Source organism: Macrobrachium rosenbergii, chromosome 9, assembly GCF_040412425.1.
Source record: "Macrobrachium rosenbergii isolate ZJJX-2024 chromosome 9, ASM4041242v1, whole genome shotgun sequence".
Lineage (NCBI taxonomy): Eukaryota > Metazoa > Arthropoda > Malacostraca > Decapoda > Palaemonidae > Macrobrachium > Macrobrachium rosenbergii.
The window spans coordinates 34,596,708-34,623,652 of NC_089749.1; the positions used below are offsets into that span (position 1 = coordinate 34,596,708).

The following is a 26,945-nucleotide window of genomic DNA, read 5'->3' on the forward strand; positions in this document are numbered from 1 at the left end:
GTAATTCCGTTGTTAGATACCAGAGAAAGCTAAATGAAATGCTGGAGTTACTACCCCAGAGCGAGCTCCATCAGATGGAGTTGTGTATGGAAAAGGGTGAACTACAAAAAACACGAACCTTATCCTATAGAGATCCCAAAGTCAAAAGTCCCACAGGGAGGTGTGATTACAAACCCATGCACCACTGCAGACAGCACACAAAACACCGCTCTAGCCGCATTCCATGAAAGCATCACCCCACCAGAATGATGTTTACTATGGGAGGGACATGACACATGATGGAGGTGGGTCAACCAGGTGACACGGTCCCCTCTCCAGAAATAGATTTTCCTTCGTCAAAATCCCTTTTCTGGATCGGGTCCCGTGTCAGCCGGTGAAAAATTAACAGAGAAATAAATATCATTCTTAAACTAAAAGAGATAATAATTCTAGGGGAACAGAAGACCGAAGGTCCAAAAAGAAATTTTTTTTTTTTTTTTTTTTTTTAATCACTAGTAACAATAACAATAATGTACAAAAGAAACTGATGTTAGCTTAAAATTAACATGACAATATGAAAATATACATAAACAAAATAACTATACAATATTGAAAACCTTGTAACTTAAAATGTGTCATTTAGACAAACACATAGATAACACAGCCAGGTGAGAAGTCAAGGCAAGCCTGACTGAAATGACCGTAAAGGGGATAACTGAGGCAGTGGAGGAGGAAATGACTAGGAATCAGAAAGGGAACCAGAGGAACAACGTTCCCTGCCGCGACTGCTGAGAATTTAAGAGCTTCTAAGGATTTCAAATAGTGACGTTTGAAAACCAAGGGTGACTTCCAACCGGTGTACCTAGTAAGATCCGTGAAATTCATGTAATGAAAGTAATTAATGGAGGTGGCCACAGCTCTAATATCATGAACTCTTGGGACTGAGTCAGGTTAGCCTGCTTGATAAAGTAAAGGACCTGTTGTCTAATAGCAGACATAGAGAGATTACACCCTCCTTCCCTGATAAAGAGGCCCAGAAGAGATGTGAGAGGACCTGCCTAAATAAGCCCTCAAAGTATGAACTGGGCACAGGGACAGGTCTTGAGGCAGGGGGAGAATTTTCCAAGGCAATTCCAGACAGTTTCAAGCCTGTAAGGGCAAGAGTGGGAAATGAAGTTTTCATAATAAAACTAATATGATTAATACTTACCTGAACACCTGAATTAGCCCTGGTCACCTACCAGCCCGAACTACATCCCCATAGCTTTTACCAACTAAGTGGGTAATAAACTGTCAGCGTTACCAACGCTTACAGGAAAATCTAGTCAAATGAGTTACCTGAAGTACCGTTGGCAACACTGCTGCAAGTCCCGGCTGAGTGAGGCGAGATACAATTGCGTTATCCACTATTCAAATTGAAGTGGGGAGGAGGGCGGGAATCATTCAGGTGTTCAGGTAAGTATTACAATATTAGTTTTATTATGAAAAATGACATTTTTATTCTAAAATAATGTTTAACACATACTTACCTGTTAGTTACATATAGCTTTAGTCTTGACGTCACGGCAAAATTTCAAAACGTGCGGCAGCGCCAGTCAGAATATCGGGTGATTGCCCTTACCCGCCCTCTGTCGGGGTACCAGGAACCATTCCAACATGCTTCAGAATAATTTGCCTACCTGTCCCCGTGGGGAGGAGGGTGGGCTTTTGTATATGTAACTAACAGGTAAGTATGTGTTAAACATTATTTTAGAATAAAAATGTCATTTTAACACATACAACTTACCTGTTAGTTACATATAGCTGATTGACACCTTTAGGAGGTGGGGCAATGACAGCTAAAAGAGTTGTTGGAAACATTAAGGTTATTAATGTAGAAAATTTCTTAGTTCCTCACCTGCTAAGGTAGCTGATTTCACAGTTACTGCCTCAGTAACCTGCTATCCTTAGAGCAACATGCAGGGTATAATGACCTGGTCCAGATTGCTTAAGCTGGGTATCAGTCACCTAGGACACGCCGTGACAATACCACAAGTATGCCCCTGCTCAGGGCGCAGCACAAACATAATGAATTACAAAAGGGGTCACCCAACACCAAAGAAAATAGCATAACCATAAAAACCAAAACCAACTGTGGGGTAAAACTATCCAACACTTACCCTCACAGACAACCATAAAAACCTTCACACTCCAAAAAACAAGTAAGTAAAGGTAGGTTAATCCTCCTTTACCCCTTTACCCATTACCGTACAGATACAACAAAGGGCCCTAACGTGCTGCACTCATCAAACACTGTCTGCACTTGCGAGAGAGATAATGCAAAGCAAATACAGACTTACATCTCCAGTAGGTTGCTTGCACAATATCTTGAAGGGAGAGGTTCCTTTATAAGCGAGAGAAGTAGAGATAGCCCTCACTTCGTGAGCCTTCACTTTACACATTTTCAAATCATTCCCTGGAATATTGGAGTGAGCTTCAGAAATCAGATCTCTAATAAAAAAGGACATGGCATTCTTGGACATCGGTCTAAGAGGGTTCCTGACCGAACACCATAAGGAATCCGAAGGACCTCTAATATCTTTAGTCCTTTGCAAATAATATTTCAAGGCTCTGACTGGGCAGAGGAACCTCTCCTGCTCCTTACCTACCAATTCCGACAGGCTCGGAATCTCAAAAGATTTATGGCCACGAGTGCGAAGGGGTCTCGTTCTTGGCCATAAAAACAGTTTAAAAAGAACAAATTGCTTTTAAAGCAGAGAGAATCCTACTCTCTTATCCAAGGCGTGGATCTCACTGATTCTCTTAGCTGTAGCTAACAAAACTAAAAGAGGGTTTTCCTCGTAAGATCTCTTAAAGAAGAAGAGTCCATAGGTTCAAATTTCTCAGACATAAGCCACTTCAGGACTACATCAAGATTCCTGAAACAACTTTAGCATCTGACTTCTTAGAGGTACCGAAGGATTTAATAAGGTCCGTTATATCTTGGTTATAAAGGAGATATCCAAACCTCTGTGACGAAAAACAGTAGCCAGCATGCTACAATAACCTTTAAGTGTGGATACGGAAGGTTCTTATTCCCGAAGAACAAAAAAATCCGCAACTGACCCACCGAGGTTCTGGAAGAGGAAATGTCATGATCTTTGCACCATGAACGAAACATATTCCACTTGGACTCATAGACCTTGATCGAAGACGGTCTTCTGGCTCTAGCGATGGATTGAGCCGCTTTCTCGAAAATCCTTTGCTTCTGAGTAGACGTTCGATAGTCTGAACGCAGTTAGCCGCAGACTTGACAGGTTTTCGTGAAATCTCCTGAAGTGGGGCTGTCTGAGTAAATCTACTCTGTTTGGAAGGCTCCTCAGGAAGTCGATCAAGAGATCCATGAGAACTGGAACCAATCCCTGGAAGGCCAGAAGGGGCTATCAACATCATTCTAGTGTTGGAGTGATGCTAAAATTTCCTCAACACCGCACCTATCATCTTGAACGGCGGGAAGGCGTAAAGATCCAGACCCGACCAATTCAGTAGCATTGCATCCTTCTGGAAAGCTGCTTGGTCGGGACAGGAGAACAGAAGATTGGGAGCCTGTTCGACTTGTTCGTCGCGAACAGGTCTACCAGAGGTTGACCCCAAAGCCTCCACAGCGACTTGCACACTTCTTCGTGCAAAATCCACTCTGTGGACAGAACCTGATGGTTGACCTGCTCAAGGAGTCCGCTCTCACGTTGAGGGCTCCTTGAATGAATCTCGTTAGGAGCAGAATCTTGTGCTTCTCTGCCCACAAAAGGAGGTCTCTTGCTATCTCGCAGAGGGAGTAAGAATGAGTGCCCCTGTTTTTTTGATATAAGACAACGCTGTGGTGCTGTCTGAATGAACCAGAACTGTTTGTCCCTGTACGAATGGTAGGAAGTGCACGAGACTCAGGTGGATTGCTTTCAACTCCTTCTTGTTGATGTGCCATTCTTTTTTCTGTCGCATTCCACAAACCTGATATTTCTTTTACACCCATCGTCGCTCCCCATCCTACTTCTGAATAATGGTCTGCAAACAGTTCGTGGTTCGGGTTCGACGGAAATAGAGAGAGACCTTTCTCTAATTTTCTTGATCTAACCACCACCTTAGATTCTCCTTGATAAGGTCCAAGATTGGAAAGGAAAAGAGTCTGGAAGCGTTTTCCTGTTCCATTGCTCCCTGAGGTAGAACTGAAGGGGCCTCATGTGAAGTCTCCCAGGGAGACAAACTTTTCTATTGACGCCAGAGTTCCCAGGAGGCTCATTTTTTGGGAACAGGTATCCATATCCAGAAAGTTCTGGACTTTTTAAGACAGTCCGAGATTCTTTGATCTGACGGAAAAGCCAGAAAAGGAACTGTCAGTCTCACTCCTAAATAGATCCTGGATTGTGAGGGAGATAGGTGAGACTTCTTCCAACTGATTAGAAGTCCTAGCTTCTGTGTCAAGTCGAGAGTTACTTTTAAATCCTCCAAGCACTGAGACTGAGACTGGGAACGAAGGAGCCAATCATCTAGATAGAGAGAGATCTTTATTCCTCTGAGATGAAGAGCTTTGGCAACAGTGGACATAACTCTTGTGAATGGCAGGCCTAAAGATGGAATGACCTTCCTTACGACACAAACTTCCCCATGTCAAGTTGACATAGTAAAGCTTACTGGGCTGACTTCTCAAGCTGGAAAGAAACACTGTCTAGACATAGCTTTAGAGTGTCTGGACTGTCTAGCTGTTTGCTCGGCAGTCTCCCACAACTAGGTTCATCACGCAAGAGTTTGGATGATAACTGAATGCCAGTTGTCTAAAAGATCTTCTGCATGAGGAGGAACATCGGAGCTTCCGTGAAGGGAGCATTAGGAATTCGAACTGCGGGCATTAGAGCCAGCAAGGAGCTAGAGTCATAGACGTCTTGACACTACCGCAATTCCTGATTACCAGATGAATGAGACCGAATGGCAGAAAGTATACACCTCTTAAGTTCTAATGATCTTGTTCCCCCCCCCGAGTTCTCAGATACGACACGGCAGTTACGATGTCGCAAAGCAGACCCATTACTGTGTTGCACACTAGGACTGAGAAACACCCGAGGGCTTCCTTTACAGCCCTGAGGTTCCCGAAGGTTATGACTCCTCTCATTCCCGATCCCTCCAGAGGCCCGAAGCCTGGGTTCCTCAAGGTTGCTCCCCAACCTTGATCGAGGCATCTGAGTACAGATGAACGTCAGGGAAGAGGGGAGACTATAGACCTTCGGATGTCAGATGTGCTGCTTCTGACAATCACAGACGATCCGACAAGCAAGAATCGTTCAGATTATACCTGCATTCTCGATGTGGAAGTCCCAGTGTTTCCTGAGACATACCTGAAGAGAAAGTTTGGAGACACAAGACCCTGAGAGAGAGAGAGAGAGAGAGAGAGAGAGAGAGAGAGAGAGAAGAGAGAGAGAGAGAGAGAGAGAGAGAGAGAGAGAGATTCTCCTAAAGAGGCTTCTTCAAGTGGGTACGGCTGTTCCCTGTTAGACAGGAACCCTCTACTTCCACATTTATACCTTCAACGATGCATAATTGCCGACACTGGAGACATGAGTTAGAAGCAACAAGTTCGTTATACTGGCCCACATCCCTGAACCCAGAGCAGCCACACTAATCATAGCTTGCTGTGACGCTACTGCTGACTATGGCTACAGGATTTGAAAATAGACCATGGAGGAGATATCCTCCTCCCTAAAAGACTGTTGCAGAGCGCAAAAGGCGCCCTCAACAGAAACCCTCTCGAATGTCCGGATAGTGAGGTGGAAGCTTCAAAAGAAGCCCCTCCTCTTCTGCCAAAGAACGTTGTACAGTCAGGCGACATGTTAACCTGGTATGCCAGCCTTATTGACACCGAAGTGATGAGGTGTCAGGCAAGTACCAGACCGGAGGAAAATCATCTTGTTTGAGCAACTACGGTTCTGTCGCATATAGCGACTCGAACATCGTTGCTTCGGTAGTAGGCTCCTCCGAACCTTGGATTGAGGATAAGTGAGGAAGTCTACCATCTGCTTATACTCATTCTCATTGGCTGAAGGAGAACTAATATTCGGTACTGGATCCTCTTCTTCAAATGAACAATCCTTGTCGGACTGGTTCGACCGAGCTGGAGGATTGTCGGACTGGTTCGACTAAGCCGGAGGATTGTTGGACTGGTCCGACCGAGCCGGAACAGAAAAGAGGCAGGCCGATCCCTAGCAAACGCCAAACTCGAAAACCCAGAACTTGCTACACCTGGGTGCGTGAGAAGGACACCTGACATATCAATCGCGAACATACTGGAGGCACCAAAGTATAGGTTGCGCAAACCCCGCACCACCCAACAGGGATGACGCAACACCTGGGCAGACCACGCCCACTCCTGAGAGCGAAGAGGCCACCACCTGAACCACTCAAATCCGCATGTATCAAAACCGCATGAGAATGGGAATCTGGAACTGAAGACCCGGAATCAACCCCGAACCAACATGGATGCCTAGACGGAGGGACAGAGAAAATCTGCCGGAAAGTTGAGAAAGAAGAAGCCAAAGGAGGGAAGAAGGAAGAAGCCACACTCGCAGTAACCACCGGAGCGCCCAACGCCGACGTTGGACAGATGGAGAAGGTCCCAACTGGACCGAAACTCAAAGGAGTATTGAAGGGGAAGTTACGAGGCACCGAACCGAAGGTAAGAGAAGAAGGTAGTTACCAACTATCCTGGAGAATGGAAAGGTTGCGGAAACTATCGGGTGCTGATACACTGAATGCTGGCGCAGGCAAATCGCCGACTGCTGTAGCATCCGCATGAATCGCGTAGGATACATTACAGTTAGGAAACTATTGGTGTTGATACACTGAACGCTGGCGCAGGCGAATCGCCGACTGCCGTAGCATCCGCAAGAATTGCGGAGGATACATTACAGTTAAGAACCCATAAAGAATGAAGTAAGGAGTTGCTGACGCCTCCGCAAACACCTGAGAAGCAGCTAGACCGGATGCCTGAGAAACTACCGGATTTGCAAAAGGTGATAAGACGACGGATCCATAAAAAGTACCCCTTCCCTTAACCCCAAAGAGAGAGAGGGGGGCCGCTGAGCTCTAAAATACAGGGTTGAAGCAAGAAAGCCTTGCTCTGCTGAGTTAAAAGCCAAGAAAACAGGATGCGCAACAAAGACCCTGAGAGCCCTCCAAAGAGCGGACCGAAAAGAAGATTGAGAAGGGCAATGGAAGAAGGCTTAGATGAAAAAGGGGAAAAATGGGAAATTTCCGTAGCAGCCGAAGAGGCCATAGATTTCAAAGAAAATAGACTGGTTCTGTTCCCCCTGCCCCTGATAATCTTGGTAGACATTATCAAATCAGAAAATTCTTTAAGACATGATCATGAATATTGGAAAAACTCGATCGCCAGAATTACCATCATTGCAAGGCGAACGAAATTTTAAACCCCCAAAGGAAAAGGAACCTTCGAAGGAGGAGTATTCAAGGAAAAACAAAAATTCAGAACCAGATACATCAGAAACCAAATCTGAACGACCCTTCACGGATCTGGAAACTTTTGTTGCACAGAGCACGAAGCAGGAAATAAAACCGACGATTGATCTAAATGAGAGACCTAAACCCAAAGAAGACCACGCTCAACCTTTTCCTGAATACTTCCTAATTAGAATTCCTACCCTTCTGAGTGATTCCTAATTCTAAATCCACCTTAGAACTTACGCTTTTAGAGGAAGGGGAAATCTGCTGCCAACACTGTTCTCCATGACCCCCGGCACCCGTTAGGCTGGTTCTGGAACAGGCAGGGGCTGAAAAAGAACGATTAGTATCTACAACACTATTACTACTATCCTTATCTCTAGTTTCCGTTAATTTAGTCATAAAGCTAGAAAAATAGACTAGACATACTCAGCTAGTAACTTGTCCTCTAACTTTTGAATAATTCTTCCATCTGATCTACCGACCAAGACTCGCCGCCTATCTGACTGATACTACACTGTCTTCCTACATAAAAACACAAACAGAATGTCGATCGTGTTTGAGGGTACTCATCCTACGCTTGCAGAACGTGTAGGGCCGATGAGCGTCAGCATCTCCAGCAGAAGGCTCTGTCGTCGAAGATGTAAAAAAAAAGTGGAAGCATCGGCGCTAGCAGACGGCAACGTCTTCTTGTTAGACTTATCCAAACGAGTCCAAAGTCAAAATCAGGAGAGAAGTTCCAAATCCTATCAATAAAGTATCCATCCAGGAGTAAATGCGTTGAAAACGTCCAAATCGTGATCTGATGTCCAAATTCTTGAATGGGGGTCGGGCTAAATGACAAAAGTTCGCCTGATGTAGGACACACCCACACAGCATGGCGAACAAAAAACAATTGGGGTATCTCGGCCTCACTCGGCCGGGACTTGCAGCAGTGTTGCCAACGGTACTTCAGGTAACTCATTTGAATAGATTTTCCTAGCGTTGGTAACGCTGACAGTTTATTATCCACTTAGTAGGTAAAAGCTATGGGGATGTAGTTCGGGCTGGTAGGTGACCAGGGCTAATTCATGTGTTCAGGGAGTGTATTGCAATATGCTTGGTTGTACCTTCTGAAGTAGGGTTGTTTGAGTAGACAAGGTTTTTGGGGAAGGAGTCTAGGGAAGTCCACCAACAACCACGGAAGGTCGGGAACCACTCTTTCAGAGGACAGAACAGGGCTATGAGAGTCATTGTAACGTTGTGATGCAATCGGAATTTGTTCAGCACTTCCCTGACCATGTTGAAGGGTGGAAAGGTGTAAAGATCCAGGTTGGACCAATTTTGAAGCAGGCCGTCTGTCGCCCATGCCGGAGGGTCCAGGCTGAGGAACATAAGAGAGGAAGGCAATGGTTCCTTGAGGTGGCAAACAGGTCCAATGTCGGGTCTACCCCATAACTTCCAAAGATCCCAACAGACCAGGGGATCCAAGGTCCACTCGGTGGGAAGGACCTGCTTCTGACGGCTCAGCTCGTTTGCTAAACCACTGGGTTTCCCCTGAATAAATCAAATGACCAGCGTCACTCGATTTTGATCTACCCATTGAAGAAGATCCTTGACTGCCTGGCAGAGAGAAAAGGAATGAGTGCCGCCTTGCTTCTGTATGTGCGTTACGGCCATGGTGTTGTCCGCATGAACTACAGCTGTCTTGTCGAGGGTCGTGGCCGAGAAGAATCGAAGACCTAAGTGAATAGCCTTCAACTCTCTGACGTTTATGTGTAGGCTTTGTTGTTCCGGGGACCACATCCTGGAAACTTCCTGGCTCCCCAGAAGGGGTCCCCAACCTAGATCTGAGGCGTCTGAGTAGAAGTCTAGGTTGGGGCTCAGAGGATGCAGCGACTTTCTCTCTGAAAGTCTTTCTTTGGACAGCCACCATAGCAGGTCAACTTGATTTATGGGGTAATTGGAGACAAATAGGTGTCCAGGTGTGTTTTTCTGTCCCAGCTGGCCTTGAGGTAGATTTGAAGGACTCTCATATGAGGCCTGACCAGCTTGATAAACGTCTCAAAGATGCCAGAATTCCCCAATAGGCTCATCCACTGATGGGCCAAGCAAGATGAGAGGGCTAGAAAAATAAGGAATGTCTGAAGGCAGTTGGCGATTCTCTTGGGGGACAGAAAAAACCAAAAAGTCCGAGAATTGAAAATCATCCCCAAATAGAGAATCTCTTGTGACAGTCAACTGGGATTTCTGAAGGTTGAGACTGCCCAGTTCCTGAGTGAGGAGAAGAATCTTCCGCAAGCCCTTCATGCACTTCTCCTTCGAAGGGGATCGAAGAAGCCAGTCGTCTAGATAAAGGCTGATGTTTATGCCTATTAAATGGAACCATTTTGCTAGAGGAGCAAGAACTTGAGTGAACACCTGAGGTGCTGCACAGAGGCCAAAGCATAGAGCCCGAAACTGGAAGACTTTGACCTGGAAGACGAACCTGAGATACTTCCTGGAATCCGGATGGATGAGCATATGGAAGTATGCGTCCTGCATATCCAAGATTATCATCCAATCGCCTTGGTGAATGGATGAAAGGACTGACTGGTTTGTCTCCATTTTGAATTTCATCTTCCGGACAGAGAGATTCAGGGTGCTTACACTGAGGACTGGTCTCCAACCTCCCGATGATTTGGGGACCATGAAGCCCTCTGTGCTGATGTCCTCGACTTCTATGGCTCTCTTTAGAAGGAGAGAGGAGACCTTCTCCAAAAGGGCAGAATGTTTCTCAGAGCCTCTTGAGTAGGCCATCAATACGATGGGAGAAGTGACTAAAGGGGGAATCACCTTTAACGGGATGGAGTAGCCCTCCTTCAGAACCTTGATGTTCCACTGTTCTGCCCCTCTAATACTCCACTTCTCCCAAAACTCGAGAAGTCTGGCTCCCACTGGCACACGAAGGACTTCTTCCTCATTTCTTGGGTAAAGACTTGGTTGACCTCCTAATAGTTTTGGCTGAGAATCGGACATTGGAGAGGGTCCTAGGTTGTGACTTGGGTTTACTCCCACAAAAGGGATGTTGCTGGAGTGGAGAGACCATCTCAGGAACAAATGCAGACGAATCCTTGGGGGGTTTGGAAGATTGAGCCAGATGATCCTCAGTAGACTTCTTTTGGAAGTCTGAAGTAATTTTCCTCACAGTATCCTGAGGAAGAGGTGATGAGGATCCAACAGCGAAAATAAAAGAGAAGACTTCTGGGCATGAGCGATTCCTTTAGTGGTAAAAGGGCACCATAATTCTCTTTTCTTCAAAATTCCCAAAGGGAAAAGAGCAGCAAGCTCAAGAGAACCATCCCTGATGGCCTTGTCTGCACAAGACAGGACTCCTAGCCAGTCCAAGGCAAAGTTTCCTACCAAGTCCATGCAATCTTCAATCTTCTTGGCTAGTGCGCCCACTGTCCAGTCCAAGAAACTGAAAACCTCAAACACCTTGAAGAGGTCCTTGACAAGGTGGTCAAGCTCAGCCGACGAAAACATTATTTTCGCTGAGAGAACACCAAGCGTCAGGAAGATTTGATGAGGCCAGAGAAGTCCCCTTGGGAGGAGGCAACAACTCCCAAGCAGGAAAGATACCTCCTACAGACTAGGAGCGAGGGAGGAAAGGCGAAGGAAGCCTTACCTTGCTCCCCCTTAGCAGAGAGCCAATCTCCAATATCCTTGAGTGCCTTCTTAGCAGATAAGGAAAGCACCATCTTGGGGAGCCTAGAACTGTCATCCAGGTGGTTCTTCATTAGTAAAGTCGAATCAGGCGAGACTGGGGCAGCTGGTGCAAAAAAGGTGGGAAAGCTTGCCAGCAAATATTGAAGGAGAGCTGCATAGGCTGACGGAGGGGCAGGATCCTGATCAAAGTGCTCTTTTTCTGGGAGACTGGAGACAGGGTCAAATCATGAGAAGTCTTGGAGGAGGACGGAGCTTTCTTAAGCAAGCTCATAACCTCAGCTAACTGCTGTTAAATGGGTGCCAATGATAGCTCGTCTTGGTCTAAAGAAGGAACCACGGTTGGAAGCAGGCACTTGGTGCTCAGGAGCTGGAGACTGGTACTGAAGAGTTGGTGCTGGGCGCTTAGCAGGAGCTGGCGTTTGGACAATAACAACGGGTTCCGGGGAGGGGTGTTTGATGAGCGCTTGGGGGCCAAGTAAGGGTGCTCAACAGCTGGGTGCTCTGGAGAGGTCTTTAGGCTGTCCCATGCAGAGAGTGGATGTCGGACTGAGGCAGATACAGAGGGGTCCACAGCAAAACTGCAGGAAGGTTGCGGGCTGTGATTCGCCTCTTATACTGCTTAACAGGCAGCAGAGAACAGCAGCCAACATTATCAGCTTGTCTCTCCAGAGGGCGAGACGCATCAAGAGAAGCACTTGTGGCGCCTCCTGTCAGTGCCAAAATCCTCAGAACTGGACAATAATTGGTGCACATCTATCAAGAAGCCTTTCCAGTGGTTGTCTGCCAATACCTGGGACTGTGCAAGAGGCTCAACTGAGGGGCCAACTACCAGTGGGCAAACCCCTCTGGCCTCCCTTGGACTTCTGGTATGTCTTCTCCCAGGTTTAGGGGAGCAAGACAGGGACCTTCACCTAGGAGAACCGGCAGGAAGAGTAGCCACCTCCTCCACTTGTGCAACACTGTCACTAGTCACTTTATCTGTATACACTTTTCCATTAACACCTTCAGTGATGGCCCTAACTCCGCCACTGTATTCACTACCAGGTTAATTTTCTTGTCAAACCTAGACTCTAGACTGACAATGGTATTGGGACCGAAAGCAAGGGAGCCAGGCATGGGAGAAGGTGGAAGAAAAGTAGGAGGACTAGTAATAATAGAAATAGCAGGAATAGGGGAAGAAGGAACAGCAGGGCTATCTTCTAACCTAGGTTAGGTGTAGATTCTACACTAAGTGATGAGAAATGGAATAGAATGGAATATGAAATTTAGGCCAAAGGCCTAGTGCTGGGACCTATGCAGTCCTTCAGCGCCAAAAGGGAAATTCTGAGTAAAAAGGTTTAAAGTTGTAATGGGAATAAAGCCTTGCAGCTGCACTCTATAACAACTGTTAAGAGAGGGAGGAAAGTAAGATGGAAGAGAATATGAATGGGGGTACAGTTAAAGGAATGAAAGGGGATGCAACTAGGCCAAAGGAACACTGCAAAGAACTTGTCAGGTATTTGTTAGCTGAACAGTTCCTGGTGTAACTGCATTAAAGGAGACAAAGTTGTTTGTTATCATTTACTTCAATTTGTGATCATATACCCATTTTATGAACAATTTCATAAAACCATCATGTCACGAAAGTCACATATTTGGAGATATTTTATGAATCTACTAGTGATCATGCTAGGTGTTATAAATGGGAAAAAAAACATTAAAATATGCTAGAAATACAGCAAGAACATTAGCCTTTAACCCTTTAACGCCGAAGCCCTATTTTCAAAAACGTCTCCCGTATGCGGCCTCGAGAGGTAAGAAGCGGAAAAAAGTTTTAAAAAAAATCACAGCGCTTAGTTTTCAAGATTAAAGTTCATTTTGGCTCCTTTTTTCTCATTGCCTGAAGTTTAGTATGCAACCATCAGAAATAAAAAAATATCATTATCATATATAAATATTGGAATATATGACAGCGAAAAAAAACTCGTATATAATTGTATACAAATCGCTGTAAGGAAAAACAGTTGAAGCTAATAAGTTAATTTTTTTAGTTGTATTGTACACTAAATTGCAATGATTTTGGTATATAACAGATTGTAAAACGATTAAAGCAACACAGAAAATATTATCACAAAATGATGCATGAATTCGTAACGCGGACATAAAAAAGTTTTTTCAAAAATTCACCAAAATCAAAATATTGTGCTAGAGACTTTCCAATTGTGCCAAAATGAAGGAAATTTATTGAATATTACTAGCCTGTACGTTTTTTAGCTTACAATTGCATTTCTGAACCATTTCGATCAAGTTAAAGTTGACCGAAGGTTGATTTTTTTCTATTTATCGTTATTTCGATGTAAATATAAAAATACTGTGAAGAGCTAAAGGAATGATATATTTTTTGTTGTATTCTACATGAAATTGTGCACATTTTGATGTATAACACTTTATGTAACGAATAATATGAAACGGCGAAAAAATTACGGCAAGCTGATGCAAGAAATGACAGGATTTTCAGCGGAGTCTCGCTAGCGTGGAGCGAAGGAAAATTTTTTCAAAAATTCACCAAAAATCTACATATTGTGCCAGAGACTTTCCGTTTGTTGCAAAATGAAGGTAAATGATGGATTGTTACTCGAATGTAATATTTATGGCTTATGGATGCGTTTTCGATCATTTTGGTCGAGTCAAAGTTGACCGAATGTTAAAAATTTTGTCAGTTATCGTGATTTCGCGAAAATATTAAAAAACTGTGAAGAGCTAAAGGAATGACATATTTTTTGTTGTATTCTACATGAAATTTTGCACATTTTGATGTATAACACTTTATGTAACGAATAATATGAAACGGGAAAAAAGTACGGCAAACTGACGCAAGAAATGACAGGATTTTCAGCGAATGGAGCGTTTGAGAAAGCGAAAATTTTTTTCAAAAATTCACCAAAATTCTAAATAATGTGCTAGAGACTTTCCATTTGTTGCAAAATGAAGGTAAATGATTGATTGTTACTCGAATGTAATAATTATGGCTTACGGATGCATTTTTCGATCATTTGGTCGAATCAAAGTTGACCGAATGTTAAAATTTTGTCAGTTATCGTGATTTAGCTGAAAATATTAAAAAACTGTGAAGAGCTAAAGGAATGACATATTTTTTGTATTCTACATGAAATTGCGCACATTTTGATGTATAACACTTTATGTAACGAATAATATGAAACGGCGAAAAAAATTAAGGCAAGCTGACGCAAGAAATGCTAGGATTTTCAGCGGAGTCTGCGTGAGTGAAGGAAAATTTTTTTTTCAAAAATTCACCAAAAATCTAAATAATGTGCTAGAGACTTTCCGTTTGTTGCAAAATGAAGGTAAATGATTGATTGTTACTCGAATGTAATAATTATGGCTTACGGATGCATTTTCGATCATTTGGTCGAATCAAAGTTGACCGAATGTTAAAATTTTGTCAGTTATCGTGATTTCGATGTAAATATTAAAAAACTGTGAAGAGCTAAAGGAGTGATATATTTTTTGTTGTATTCTACATGAAATTGCACACATTTTGATGTATAACACTTTATGTAACGAATAATATGAAATGATGAAAAAATTACGGCAAGCTGATGCAAGAAATGACAAGATTTTCATCGGAGTTTGCATGAGCGAGGAAAATTTTTTTCAAAATTCACCAAAATTCTAAATATTGTGCTAGAGACTTTCCGTTTGTTGCAAAATGAAGGTAAATGATTGATTGTTACTCGAATGTAATAATTATGGCTTACGGATGCGTTTTCGATCATTTCGGTCGAGTCAAAGTTGACCGAATGTTAAAATTTTGTCAGTTATAGTGATTTCGATGTAAATATTAAAACACTGTGAAGAGCTAAAGGAATTATATATTTTTTTTGTATTCTACATGAAATTGCACACATTTTGATGTATAGCACTTTATGTAACGAATAATATGAAATGGCGAAAAAATTACGGCAAGCTGACGCAAGAAATGACAGGATTTTCAGCGGAGTTCGCGCATCTGAGCGGAGGAAAATTTTTTTCAAAAATTCACCAAAATTCTAAATATTGTGCTAGAGACTTTCCGTTTGTTGCAAAATGAAGGTAAATGATTGATTGTTACTCGAATGTAATAATTATGGCTTACGGATGCGTTTTTCGATCATTTTGGTCGAGTCAAAGTTGACCAAATGTTAAAATTCACTTTGGATGCTGGGTCCTTCTCCAGCATCCCAGTGAAAAACTCGCCACACGCTCACTTCCGACAGGCAGTATGCGCCTTTCACGTCCTGACGCCTTTGTGACATCTCTGCAAACGTTCTGTTGCAGCACGAATATGCTAACACTCGCAAAATTTCAACAAAACACGTCTGCGTCAAAATATCGCTCTCGCAAGGTGCTGATCTGATGCTCTCTGATGCGAGATGGGGGAAATTCGCACATGCGCGTCTGGGTGACGCTCAGAAACAAAACAACAGCTGGATCCGTGAACTCCCAGCATCCGCCGAGGCGCGGGATTTGAAATCTTCCGCAAACTAGGCCTAAAAATTATTTTTCCGCGAATATTTAAAAAAGCATTTTCAGTCGACGTTTGCAACGTCCACTCGCATTCGACAGACAATTTTGGACAACGTTTAAAACGCCCAACAGGCGTTTAAGGGTTAATATAAAAATGTTTCCATATTAATTTTTTAAAACAAAACTAAATAAGTATGATTATCAAATGTCAAAGGTTCTAACCCAAATTTCTTCTTTTAAATTTGTGGTTTTTTAATCTCATATAAGCTAATTCACCTAAAGCTTAACAACAAATTATTGATAGTCCCCTTTATTTCACAAATTTATCAATAAAAATATTCTCGATAAGCTGTGACCCCTACTTGCAATACTTTCTGAATTGAGAATGCATGTGAATACTCAGCTGCAAAAATGACTTAAAAGTCTTTCATTTATTGACACTCTCAGCTAATCATACTTTTCTTAACATAAAGCAAAAGTAAACCAAGGAGTTATTTGTGCTCCATTATTTTACTCTTTGTAAAATACGGAGCAAAAGTAAAACAAGGGGTTATTTGTGCTACATTATTTTACTCTTTGAAAAATACTGAGCTTTATTTACCTTTCTGGCCTGTTTCTTCTGCACATGTTTATCATTATCTTCCCAGTACGCATCTTCAATGGCTTTGTCTTTCCTCGCCTTTTCTTCCGCTGCTGCTTCTGCTTTGCGTGCTTTAGCAACAACTGCTTTGCTGTTCTCGCCCTTAAATTTCTTAGGCATTGTCTACAATCTTTCTGAAAGGAAAGACCAGAGACGTTATAATTTTCTCCACAAACTTCTTGTCTGTGTTAGTTACAAAAAGTAATTTGCTAAGCTAAAAATCTTAGCTCTTAATGTATGTAATGCTTCATATGCACTACAGTGAACCCCCTGTATTCGCGTTGTCAACGTTCGTGGACTCACGCATTCGCGGGTTTCTCTGTGGAACATATCTAGCCATCATTCGCGGAAAATTCGCCGATTCGCGGTATTTTTCACTGAGAAATATTGACTAATTACTGTATTTTCATATAATTTTCATGAATAAATGCACTTTTGTGATAAAACTATTAAAATATTCAGGTATAAGCATTTTTACAGGGTTTTCTGTGTTTAAGCTATCAAAATGGGCAGTTCTAAGTGTTTTTAGAGGGGTTTTAAGCATTCATGGATTTGACCCATTCGCAGGGGGTGTGGGACGCATCCCCTGCGAATACGGGGGGTTTACTGTATTAGTGATCTCATTCAAAGGCATTCAAATTATCTGTATTTTCACACAACTGTAGTATACTGTAAATGTCTTATCTCACTTGAAAGGACAGGAGTACTGTACTGCTGTTTTCACCTACATCCTTTGTAACAGAAATAAATGCTGTGTACTGTCCATCCTAACGATGCAAGAGGTTCAACTTAACTATGATGCAGTATCCCACCTAATAGGATAAGGGGAGGAAAATTTATCCCATGGAAACTTTACTCTCCCTCAAATTTATTCCTTGAAATTAAGTGGAAGAGTCAGGTTGCATCACTTTTGGAAGCCAAAATTTCCATGTGCACCCCACTACTTACGACATTGCTATTATTATTAAAATAGTTTAACCAGACCACTGAGCTAGTTAACAGCTCTCAAAGGGCTGGCCTGAAGGATTAAAATGAAATGGAGTACCAGGTCTAAGCCATAGGCTAAACACTGGGACTAAATGACGAATGAATACTGAAATTTTAAAAATACAAATATGCAAAAGGCATATGCTTCCACACTAGAACACACATATACTTTAAATGTATATACTCAAGTTTCCATCTGCACAATAAAATAAGCAAATAAATAAAACTGAGTCATGATAAAAATCATAACTTATTTTTAAAATTTGGATTTTTTTTATTAGTTGCCCCGTGGGCTTTTGTATTTTCACAGATCACTTTTATACTTTATCAATGAATTTAATTTCCTTATGAATATTTAAATTGGAGCAATTGAAAATGTTGCAGACTGATAAAACTCCACCAACTGACCCATTTCCAAAGGTTGATAACCGATATTGGTTATATTTTGGACATTCTCATAACGCGTTTTACTGTAAGTATTACTTTACATTCTGAGCATTCAGAAGCTGGGTCATGTGGGCTGCTCAATAAGTGTCCATGTGTCAAACAAGTATGGCCTATTCGGAGACGTATTAGAATTACTTGCGCGTCTCTCTCTTTGGTATGATGAAATCCATTCTTTAACTCCAGGTTTTATTTACTTCAACTTATTATTTTCAGGTTCTTCATCCCATTTAATTTGCCATTTGTTTATAATACCTATTTTTGTGTGTGTTACATAATCATTAAGAGGGATATTTACATTTGAACTTGTCATATGGGCTGCTTCTTTAGCTGCTTTATCAACCTCTCCATTTCCCTTAATCCCTATATGGACAGGGCTCCAATATATTTCTAGATTTTTCCCATTATTATACAACCTATGGAGTAATAACTTTATTTGTTGTACAATATTATTTTTTCGTTTATAATTCTGAATGGCTTCTATGGCAATTCTTTAGTAGCTGAAAGCCCTTTGTTGGCCAAGTCGGTTGAGCTTCAAACTGTCATTCGATGGGCTGGAGTTCAATTCCCGCGGCCGGCTGATGAAGAGTTAGAGGAATTTATTTCTGGTGATAGAAATTCATTTCTCGCTATAATGTGGTTCGGATTCCACAATAAGCTGTAGGTCCCGTTGCTAAGTAATCAATTGGTTCTTAGCCACGTAAAATAAGTCTAATCCTTCAGGCCAGCCCTAGGAGAGTTGTTAATCAGCTCAGTGGTCTGGTAAAACTAAAATATACTTAACTTTTTTAGTAGCTAAAAATCACAAAATTATTACATGAGGTTTCTTTAATTGTTTATATGGCTGATGCTATTGCACATAACTCAGCTGTAAATATTGAGGCATTATCAGGTAGAGAGAACTGATATGTTTTGTTTTGGGATACTGCAGCATATCCCACCCCACATTGTGATTTAGATCCATCTGTGTAAATTGCGTAATGTGGGCCTTTTCAGGTTATATGTTCTACTGTATGTAGTCTATGATGTTCAGGGGTATATGAGTAACTTTTCTGATAAATATTTAAAGTGATTAAAAATTCTTATTTTATTTATAATCTAAGGAGGATGTAATTTTACTATTGGAGGCAATTGTATATTTATATTCAAAATGACTCAAACAATCTTCTAGCTCTAACAGGGAAAGATGGTGCGTGATTGTTCATAAATACATCTCTTAATTCAAATAATTTTTTTGTTGGAGAATCACTTGTCTGAATTCTCAGGGCACTTTTCATTGTCACATACTCTCTATGGAGAGAGTGGCAGTTCACCATATTCAACTTGTAAAGATTGTGAATTGGCTCCAACGCTTTCAGCGTTGCATCTGATGCTGAGCCATATGCTTCACTTCCTTAGTCAATGATAGACAGCACTGTTGCTTTATACATTACAGTAAGGGTGTCTATTGGCTCCCCAACTAGTGTTCGATAGCTTTTTAATTAGATTTAATACTCTTTTACATTCTGATTTTATGTATGTTATGTGAGCTTTCCAACTTAGGTGAGTATCAAATACTAATCCTAAAAATTTTGCAGTTTGGCCAATTGGTATATGTACTATGATTTCTGATTTTTAAATCTATTTCTTCACCTTTCTTTCACTTTTTATTTTTATAAAACACGACTGCTTGAGTCTTATGTATGGATAATGTAAACGCCTACAGATGAGGTCCATTCATCTATTTTTACCATAGTTTTATTAATGATGTTTCACTCTGCATGTGAGATGCTGAGCAATATATGGCAAAATGAAGTTTTCATAATAAAACTAATATTGTAATACTTACCTGAACACCTGAATTAGCCCTTAATCCCACTAGCCCGAACAACTCTCAACTACCCATCCCACTTAGTGGGAATTTTAACAGCCAGCGTTACCAACGCTGCAGGTAAAATCTTGTCACTTGAGCTACCATAACAAACGGTTGGCAATGCTGACACAGGTGTGCGCCAACACACCCCATTTTCATCAATTGCTTTATTCAAGGTCAAAATTGATGTGGGAAGGAGGGTGGGAATCATTCAGGTGTTCAGGGTATTACAATATTAGTTTTATTATGAAAACTTCATATTGCAATACACTCCCTGAACACCTGAATTACCCTGATTAACAATCATTTAGAGGAGGAGGATCAATTCAATTGCATGCCCTTTGACAACCGCAGAGATGGTAGCTCACCAATCTGCTCTGCATAAGATATCCATTTAGTCAAACACTCACCATATCAATCAATGGTTTCAGTGAAGAGACCTGTTGGAAAGTACTTTGATCGACAGTCAGGTCAGTACTCTTGGCTAGGATACCTATGTGGCTAGTTAAACCTCACCTTATCAATATGCTTTTGGTGAGAATGATGGAAAGTACTTTGATTGCCCGTCAGAGTCCTGCTGTCCCAGTCCGTCGAACCTCCCATGTGGTTCTTCAGAACCTCTCATTTATGGAGGAGATGGTGACCTCATGTGGCTATTCTGCTCATGTGGAGGGAAATGAAGTAATTTATTTAGTTATCCTCCGGATAAGGTCCGGACGATTCAATCGAAAATGTATTTTTGGTGACAAGAAATAGCTGGAGCCTACTTAGAGTACCCCTGTCAGGTAGGGGAAACTATCAAAGACTAAGATACTTAAAACTCCCATTATCAAAGTTCTTGTGATTATATTATCACTGTTGCCTAAGAATTCTAAAGACTAAAAAGGAATTCCTCTATCTGGTTAATTAAGAATCTCTTCACTATGTATGGCATCAGCTAAATAAACGCAGAAAATAGACCGAGCCGCCTAAGAGAATAACCCTCCGCATCTTAATGTGGATCAGGCTAAATGAACGCACCAGATAAAGACTTCGCCACTAGTATCGTGCAAAATAGTGCGACATCAATGATCTCAGAGTCATTGGTGCACCCCTTGGACTGTTACTACTACAACTATAAACTGAAGTTTACTTAAACGCGTACTAAACATTCTAACGGTTTGTGGATTATATGAATCCTGTTGCCACAAAGTCATTCTAAAGACTTTCTTCAAATTCCTCGACAATCTGATTAACCAAATACCCCATTCACACGTCGAATATCACCTCAACACAATCTGCGAACCGCTCGAGGTAATAGACTTGACCGTAAACTGGACTAAGAGAATAACCCTCCCAACCTCTAAGCGTTAATACCACCTCAGCTAAATGAACACACCCTACATAATAGACTTCGCCTCTAAACGCTGATGAGGCTTAATTGAACATCACTAAGTAAAATGAGTAAACACTGAGACGGACTTTCAAGTAGCTGCTCCCAGAATAGAAGGCACTAAACAATTCCTGGGAAAAGGAAGATGAAGTGGACATACTCCGAATACTGTGCGGTCGGGAAAATACAGAGCTGAAGGCGGTGAAGAACAACCCTGAGAAGAAATCCCTCCCTCTGAAAGTAACTAATCACATTCTTTGACAGGTGGACGGAAGGATTTGAGAGACACAAGTGTGCGTGGAAGCGGAAGGAGTTTCTCAACCTTTGATAAATAGACTTTAATGCTCCACTGGACAAAAGACATCTCCGCTGGATCACCAGTAATGAACACTTGCAGATAAAGAACTTTAAACAAATGAGGCAGAGTTTTAACCTCTGACACTTTCTCTGCCACAAATTCCGGAACACAGACAAATATGTATCATTCTCGCATAGGAACCCAACCTAGAAACTGCCTGAAGCTCACCCAACCCTTTAGCTGAAGCTAAAGCCATAAGAAAAGGCAACTTCTTAGTCAGTGTCTTAACATTATAGTTTCAATAGGTTAAAAGGCAGGGGAAAGCAAGATAAATATTGAAATACTTCCAATGAGTCCCAACGGAGGGCCCGAGTTGGCAAAACAGGACGTTCAATCTTACAAGAACTAATCAATCGATTATCTTACTACCTGAAATTTCAGGAATGTGGAAACTAAATATACCGCTAATCGTTGAGCGTTAGTCAGCAATGGCCGAATATGAAAGACTCTTGATTTTCGGAGGAATAAAGGAAAATCAGCTATTTTGGCTATGGAAGGTCAAGAGATGGAATGACCTTCCTTACGACACTAACTTCTATACCATTTCTAGCTGAACCTGGTAAGGCTTATGGGTTGACTTTCTAAAAGAAAACTATTTGGGCACAGTTTTAGGGAGTCCGGACTGTTTAGCTGCTCTCTCTACAGTTGCCTTGCAACTAGGTCCAGCACGCGAGGGTTTGGAAAATAATAGAAAGAATGCAGTCATCTGAGAAGAAGTTTGCATTGGTAGGGACAACGGAACTTCCGTAGAAGCTCTAGGAGTTCTGGAAACCAAGCGTGTTTGGGCCAGCAGGGAGCTATTAGAGTCCAGGTGTCTTGACACTCTCCCGTGATTTCCCTATTACCTGATTAATGAGACCGGATGGAGGAAAAGCATACACTTGCAAGTGATTCCAATTTGTAAAGTCACATTGGTGACTATTGAAATGGGGATACCATTGGTGAGAAATAAACCGGAAGAGGATGGTTTAATCATGTCGCGGAATAAGTCAACAGTTGCTGGTCACTTCCGGAGAACCTGACATATTACTTCCAGAGTCAAAGTCCACTCTCCCACCCAAATACCTGATGGGAGTGACCTAGTGAATCTGCCCATACTTTGAGACTCCTGATATAAATTGGGGAAGAAGAGACACTTTCGTTCTCCGCACCCTCTCAGGACTAAGTGCTGTGCTATAGTATTGAGTTCTGTTGATCCTGTTCCTCCGAGTTCTTCAGATATGACACGGCAGTTACACTGTTGCTAAACATAGCCACTACTCTGTTAGCGCACTAAGACTGAGAACAACTGAGGGCTTCCTTTACAGCATTGATTTTCGAAGATTTATTGACTCCTCTCGTTCCCGAGGCCTGGATTCCCCCACACAGGTTGATTCCTCAACCTTGATCTGAGGCATCTGTGTACAGATGAACATCAGGAAGAGGGGAGTCGATAGACCTTTCCCCCAGTGTCAGATGCATTTCTGACCACCACAAACGATCCAACAGGCAAGAATCACTCCCGACTATAACAGCGTGCTCTTGTTGGGAAGTCCCAGCGATTCCTGAGACATACCTGAAGAGAGCGCATCCAGAGACGAGACCCTGGAATTAAAAGAGAGAGAGACATTCTCCCTAGAGAGCTTCTCCAGGCTGGTACAGCCGTTCCTGTTGAACAGGAACCCATTCTACCTGCTGAAGGACTGACTGGATCCTCTCCAGGTATTGGGAAAACCCTGTTGGATAGGAGAACCCTTCTACCTGAATGAAGGACATAAGAATTTGGACTAGCTCTCTAGAGGGTTGTGAAAACCAACCAGAGGAACACTCTGTAGAGATGCATAACCGCTTACCTGAATATGTTAAAAGCAACAATTCGTCATATAGAATTCATCTCGCCTTACTAGCTCCTCTGGCTAAGGTGGCCAGCAATCCCTCTTTAAACGTCTGGATCCTCTCCAGAAACTTCAACTCTGAATCCTCCTACCTGAACAGGTTAAAGATTTCTGAATTATTGTCTTACTAGCTCCTTCAGGAGGCAAGGATCAACCAATCATCTAGATACCTCAACACTCTGTACCCTCGATGATGCATAATTGCCGACACCGGAGACATGAGTTAGAAGAAAATGTTTGTCATACTGGCTACGTCATCTTCCTTGAACAAAGAATTAGCTAAGGCTAATGGTGTTCTAAGCAATCCCTCTTATGAATGTCCGGATACTGAAGGGAAGATGACCAAGATAGAAATTTCGACTTTTCTGCTCCAAACGTCATAGACAAAGCCAAAGCATTTGCCTGGTGAGCCAGACCCCTCGAGATAAATTTGTTAGGCTGCCAACAGCCACGGATCCGAAGGGACATAGCCGTCACTCTTTAGAACCCCATTACAGTAAACCTGACAGCATCCAGAGAGAATGCGCAAGAGCCTGCAACAATACCCCCAAGCACCTGCTTCCCTAAGAGAAGATGAGCTGAGACAACGCTGGAGACCTAGACAGGATTGCCTCAACCGACGTTGAATGGCAACCTGACACCTGCCAAAGGGTTACCTCAACTGCGTAAATCTTCTTACGGAGAGAGAAGAGAAGAGTCCTGTCTATTAGAAGCCACTACGACACTAAATTACCATCCGCCTCCTCCAAAGCCTGTCTAACCTGATCGAACCAAACCAGCCAACAGGAAAAAGAGCAGGAGCTGGCTTTGTGGCATAAAAAAAAAAAAATCTGGGAAATAGGGAGGTCCGGAGCTTTGCTTGAGGGTGCGAAGAAGTAACATACTCAAGCCTGTGTCTGTAATCGTTACTTCTGGCAAGAGGACATTCTAAGTCCGCCAGAATCTCCTGCACCTCGGATAAGAATCCTGTTCCGCAATGTCCGAATGGTCTAAGTCCGACAAAGGAGGAGGCACTGAATGAAGCCCCGGACAACGATGAAGAGTCTGCAATCAGACCAGCCTAACCAGAATGCTGAACACCCACACCTAATCGGGAATTCGGAGTTGAATCCGCATAGTTGAACCCGCCGGCAAGAAGAGAAGGCTAAACCGATAAAAAACCCTGGAGCCGATTCCCCATTATTACCAAGGGGAAGACAAGTGAGAGTAGCCAAACCAACATTGCTAAACCTTGGGGAGGATGCGCAAACGAAACCGCCTGCGGAGGGATGGAAGAAGATGAAGAAGAGGAGAATGAAAGAGGTAGAAGCTAGCTCAGAGTTACCGCCACGGAAAATGCAGGCAATGAAAGCTGCGGACCGCTCGAAGAAGGTACCGCAAGCCCTGCCAAAACTGTGGAGTGCAAACCCGAACTGGAAGCAACAGGCAAACCCTGTGAAATACCTGATATTCCTGGAACAGCCGCATGAAACAGAAGGAAGGGGTTGCGTATACCCGAAGGGATGGAACAAGAACCCCTGCGGCCAAATTCTGCCGAAAACTGCATTTTTCACCTGCCTGGAAGCTCCTCCAACTGGAGAAGACTGTACTGAGGAAGGAAAGGAGACAGAGAAATAGCAGATGCATAAAAAAGTTACCTGAGAAGGCATATCCAAAAGTTGAAGGAGGGGGAAAACGGAAGATGCGGAAGTTCCGAGGAAAGACTGGGCAGAAGAAAAAAAAACCAAAACTTGAAGGGAGCAGGGGATGAAGCAGATAAGATGTACTGAGGAAGGAAAAGTGGGAGACAGAGGAATAGCAGACACATAAAAGGGTTACCTGAGAAGAGGAAAAGCCAAGGAAAGAGGGAAAACGGAAGATGCAGAAGCAAGGAAAGACTGGAGCAGAAGAAGGAGACTGAAAAGAAAAAGGGAACAGCAGAGAATGTGGGAGCAGGAGATGAAGCGACAGATAATAAAGAAGAAAACTTAGAAGTGAAGGGACTGAATGTACACCGAATCTGGCCTCCTAAATAATCCTGAAACATATCAGACATGAATTCTGGACACTACTGTGTCACATACTCTCTAATGTTAGAGAAACCATTAAAAAAAAAAAAAACTCTCACCATAGGTCTGTACCCATTTGAAAACCCCGCAAATCTGCCTTATATTCCGCCACATCCAACTGCAGATCCCATAAACTACTTTTAAGCCGAAAGGACACACCATAATCCACCTTACTATGGAGGAGTAGAAAATACAGGAAGGGGGAAACTACAGTAGGAGATTTAGAAAACAGTCATAAGTCAAGTTAGAAGTTAGAGCAGAAGGATTCTGCACCACCATAACTGAAACATTGACTTGAGACTTTGAGCCAGTCAAAAGAAGCGATGAAGAAACTCTTGTAAGAGCACAACAAAAAAACCTGAACCCAAAACCAGAACCCATTCAGAGAACGACTCTGCACCGTTAAAACCTTCTCCTCACTACCTAAAGACCTATCCTCCTTTATCACACCTAGATCTTGACTAACATTATCAACATTACATTTTTATAATAAAATAAAGTTTTGGGGATACTTCACAAATATTAACATAGCTATAGACCCTACCCACTCGGAGGCTTGCGGTTCTGCCATTACCCTCAGCACCCGTTGGGTGCTGGTTCTGGAACAGGAAGGGAGCTGAAAAGAAAAGAACAACGTAGCTAAACAGCTAATACTACGTATTATCCCTATCATGAGAAATGAGGAAGGCGACTGATCATTGAATTTTTGGTAAGTATTAAATGCAATTTTATTTTATTATCTGTTTGACTACCACTGAACTTACCAAATAATTAAATCCTCAATCCCACATTGATTCAGGTGGGATGAATGGACACTTAGACCCAAAGAACTCTGATATGGAGAAAATTTGGAACAGAATATTTGCTTGTATCTTGAAATGCTTGTTGTAACCTTACCTGGCATAGGGAGCAATGGCAGATGGTGTCTCAAGTTGTAGCTCATCCGTCCTGTACTGGAAGTGGCAATGAGCCAAGAGTCCCTCTGACTTGAGTGGGTGCTTTGCAACGTGGGAGGTAGTAGAAGGTTGAAAAGTCCTAACAATCCAAAGGGAACATAAATAATATGTAGAAAGCCCTTGCCCTGGGTGCAGTACAATAGACCAGAAAAGACCAGGATAAAATTAACCTACACCAATCCAGGTCTTTACCCAAAACCAAAATACAAAGTGACACTCACGACTCAGTGTCCACCAAACTTCGCCTGCAGAAGTACAACAACCTTATTCCAGCAGAGTGAACAAAAAGCAATTGAGCGAAAATCCTATCCTTCATCCCCAACACCTGTGCCAGCTTGCCAACAGACCTTGTTACTGCAATGTCAAGTGACACTGTTTCAATGTTCCATAAGTAAAACATGGCAAACACTGACTTGCATAAAATCCAAAATGTTGTTTGCAAAATTAAAGAGAGACAGGTTACCTGGGAAAGCCAAAGGTGTTCAGGGCTCTTATTGCAATATGACATTTTACTTTAACATAAAGTTTTAGTAAATCATCTTGAACTAATTACATGACTACTAGCTACAGATCTTAAAAGAATGATAATGCATTCTTGGACAAAGGTGCTGCTGGGGTTTTTTAGAACACCAAAGGTTAGGGCCGACCTCTAAGGTTTAGGTTCTCTCAGCAAGGTATACTCTCAAAGCTCATTACAGGACCCTGACTTTCTTGATCGGATGGGCCTAGTACTTCTGTGAGGCTCTTAATTGCAACT

At 42.4% G+C, this 26,945-nt stretch overlaps 1 protein-coding gene across 4 annotated transcripts in view; it reads right to left on the reverse strand.

The window, feature by feature from the left end:
- LOC136841685 (coiled-coil domain-containing protein 124-like) overlaps positions 1-26,945 on the reverse strand; it is a 112,878-nt gene that overhangs the window by 55,249 nt on the left and 30,684 nt on the right. For all 4 annotated transcript variants that reach the window (XM_067108881.1, XM_067108878.1, XM_067108880.1 and 1 more), the window contains exon 2: positions 16,259-16,431. In XM_067108881.1, coding sequence (XP_066964982.1) covers positions 16,259-16,417 — 159 coding nt within the window. In that variant the 5' untranslated portion in view covers positions 16,418-16,431. The remainder of the gene's footprint in view (positions 1-16,258; positions 16,432-26,945) is intronic.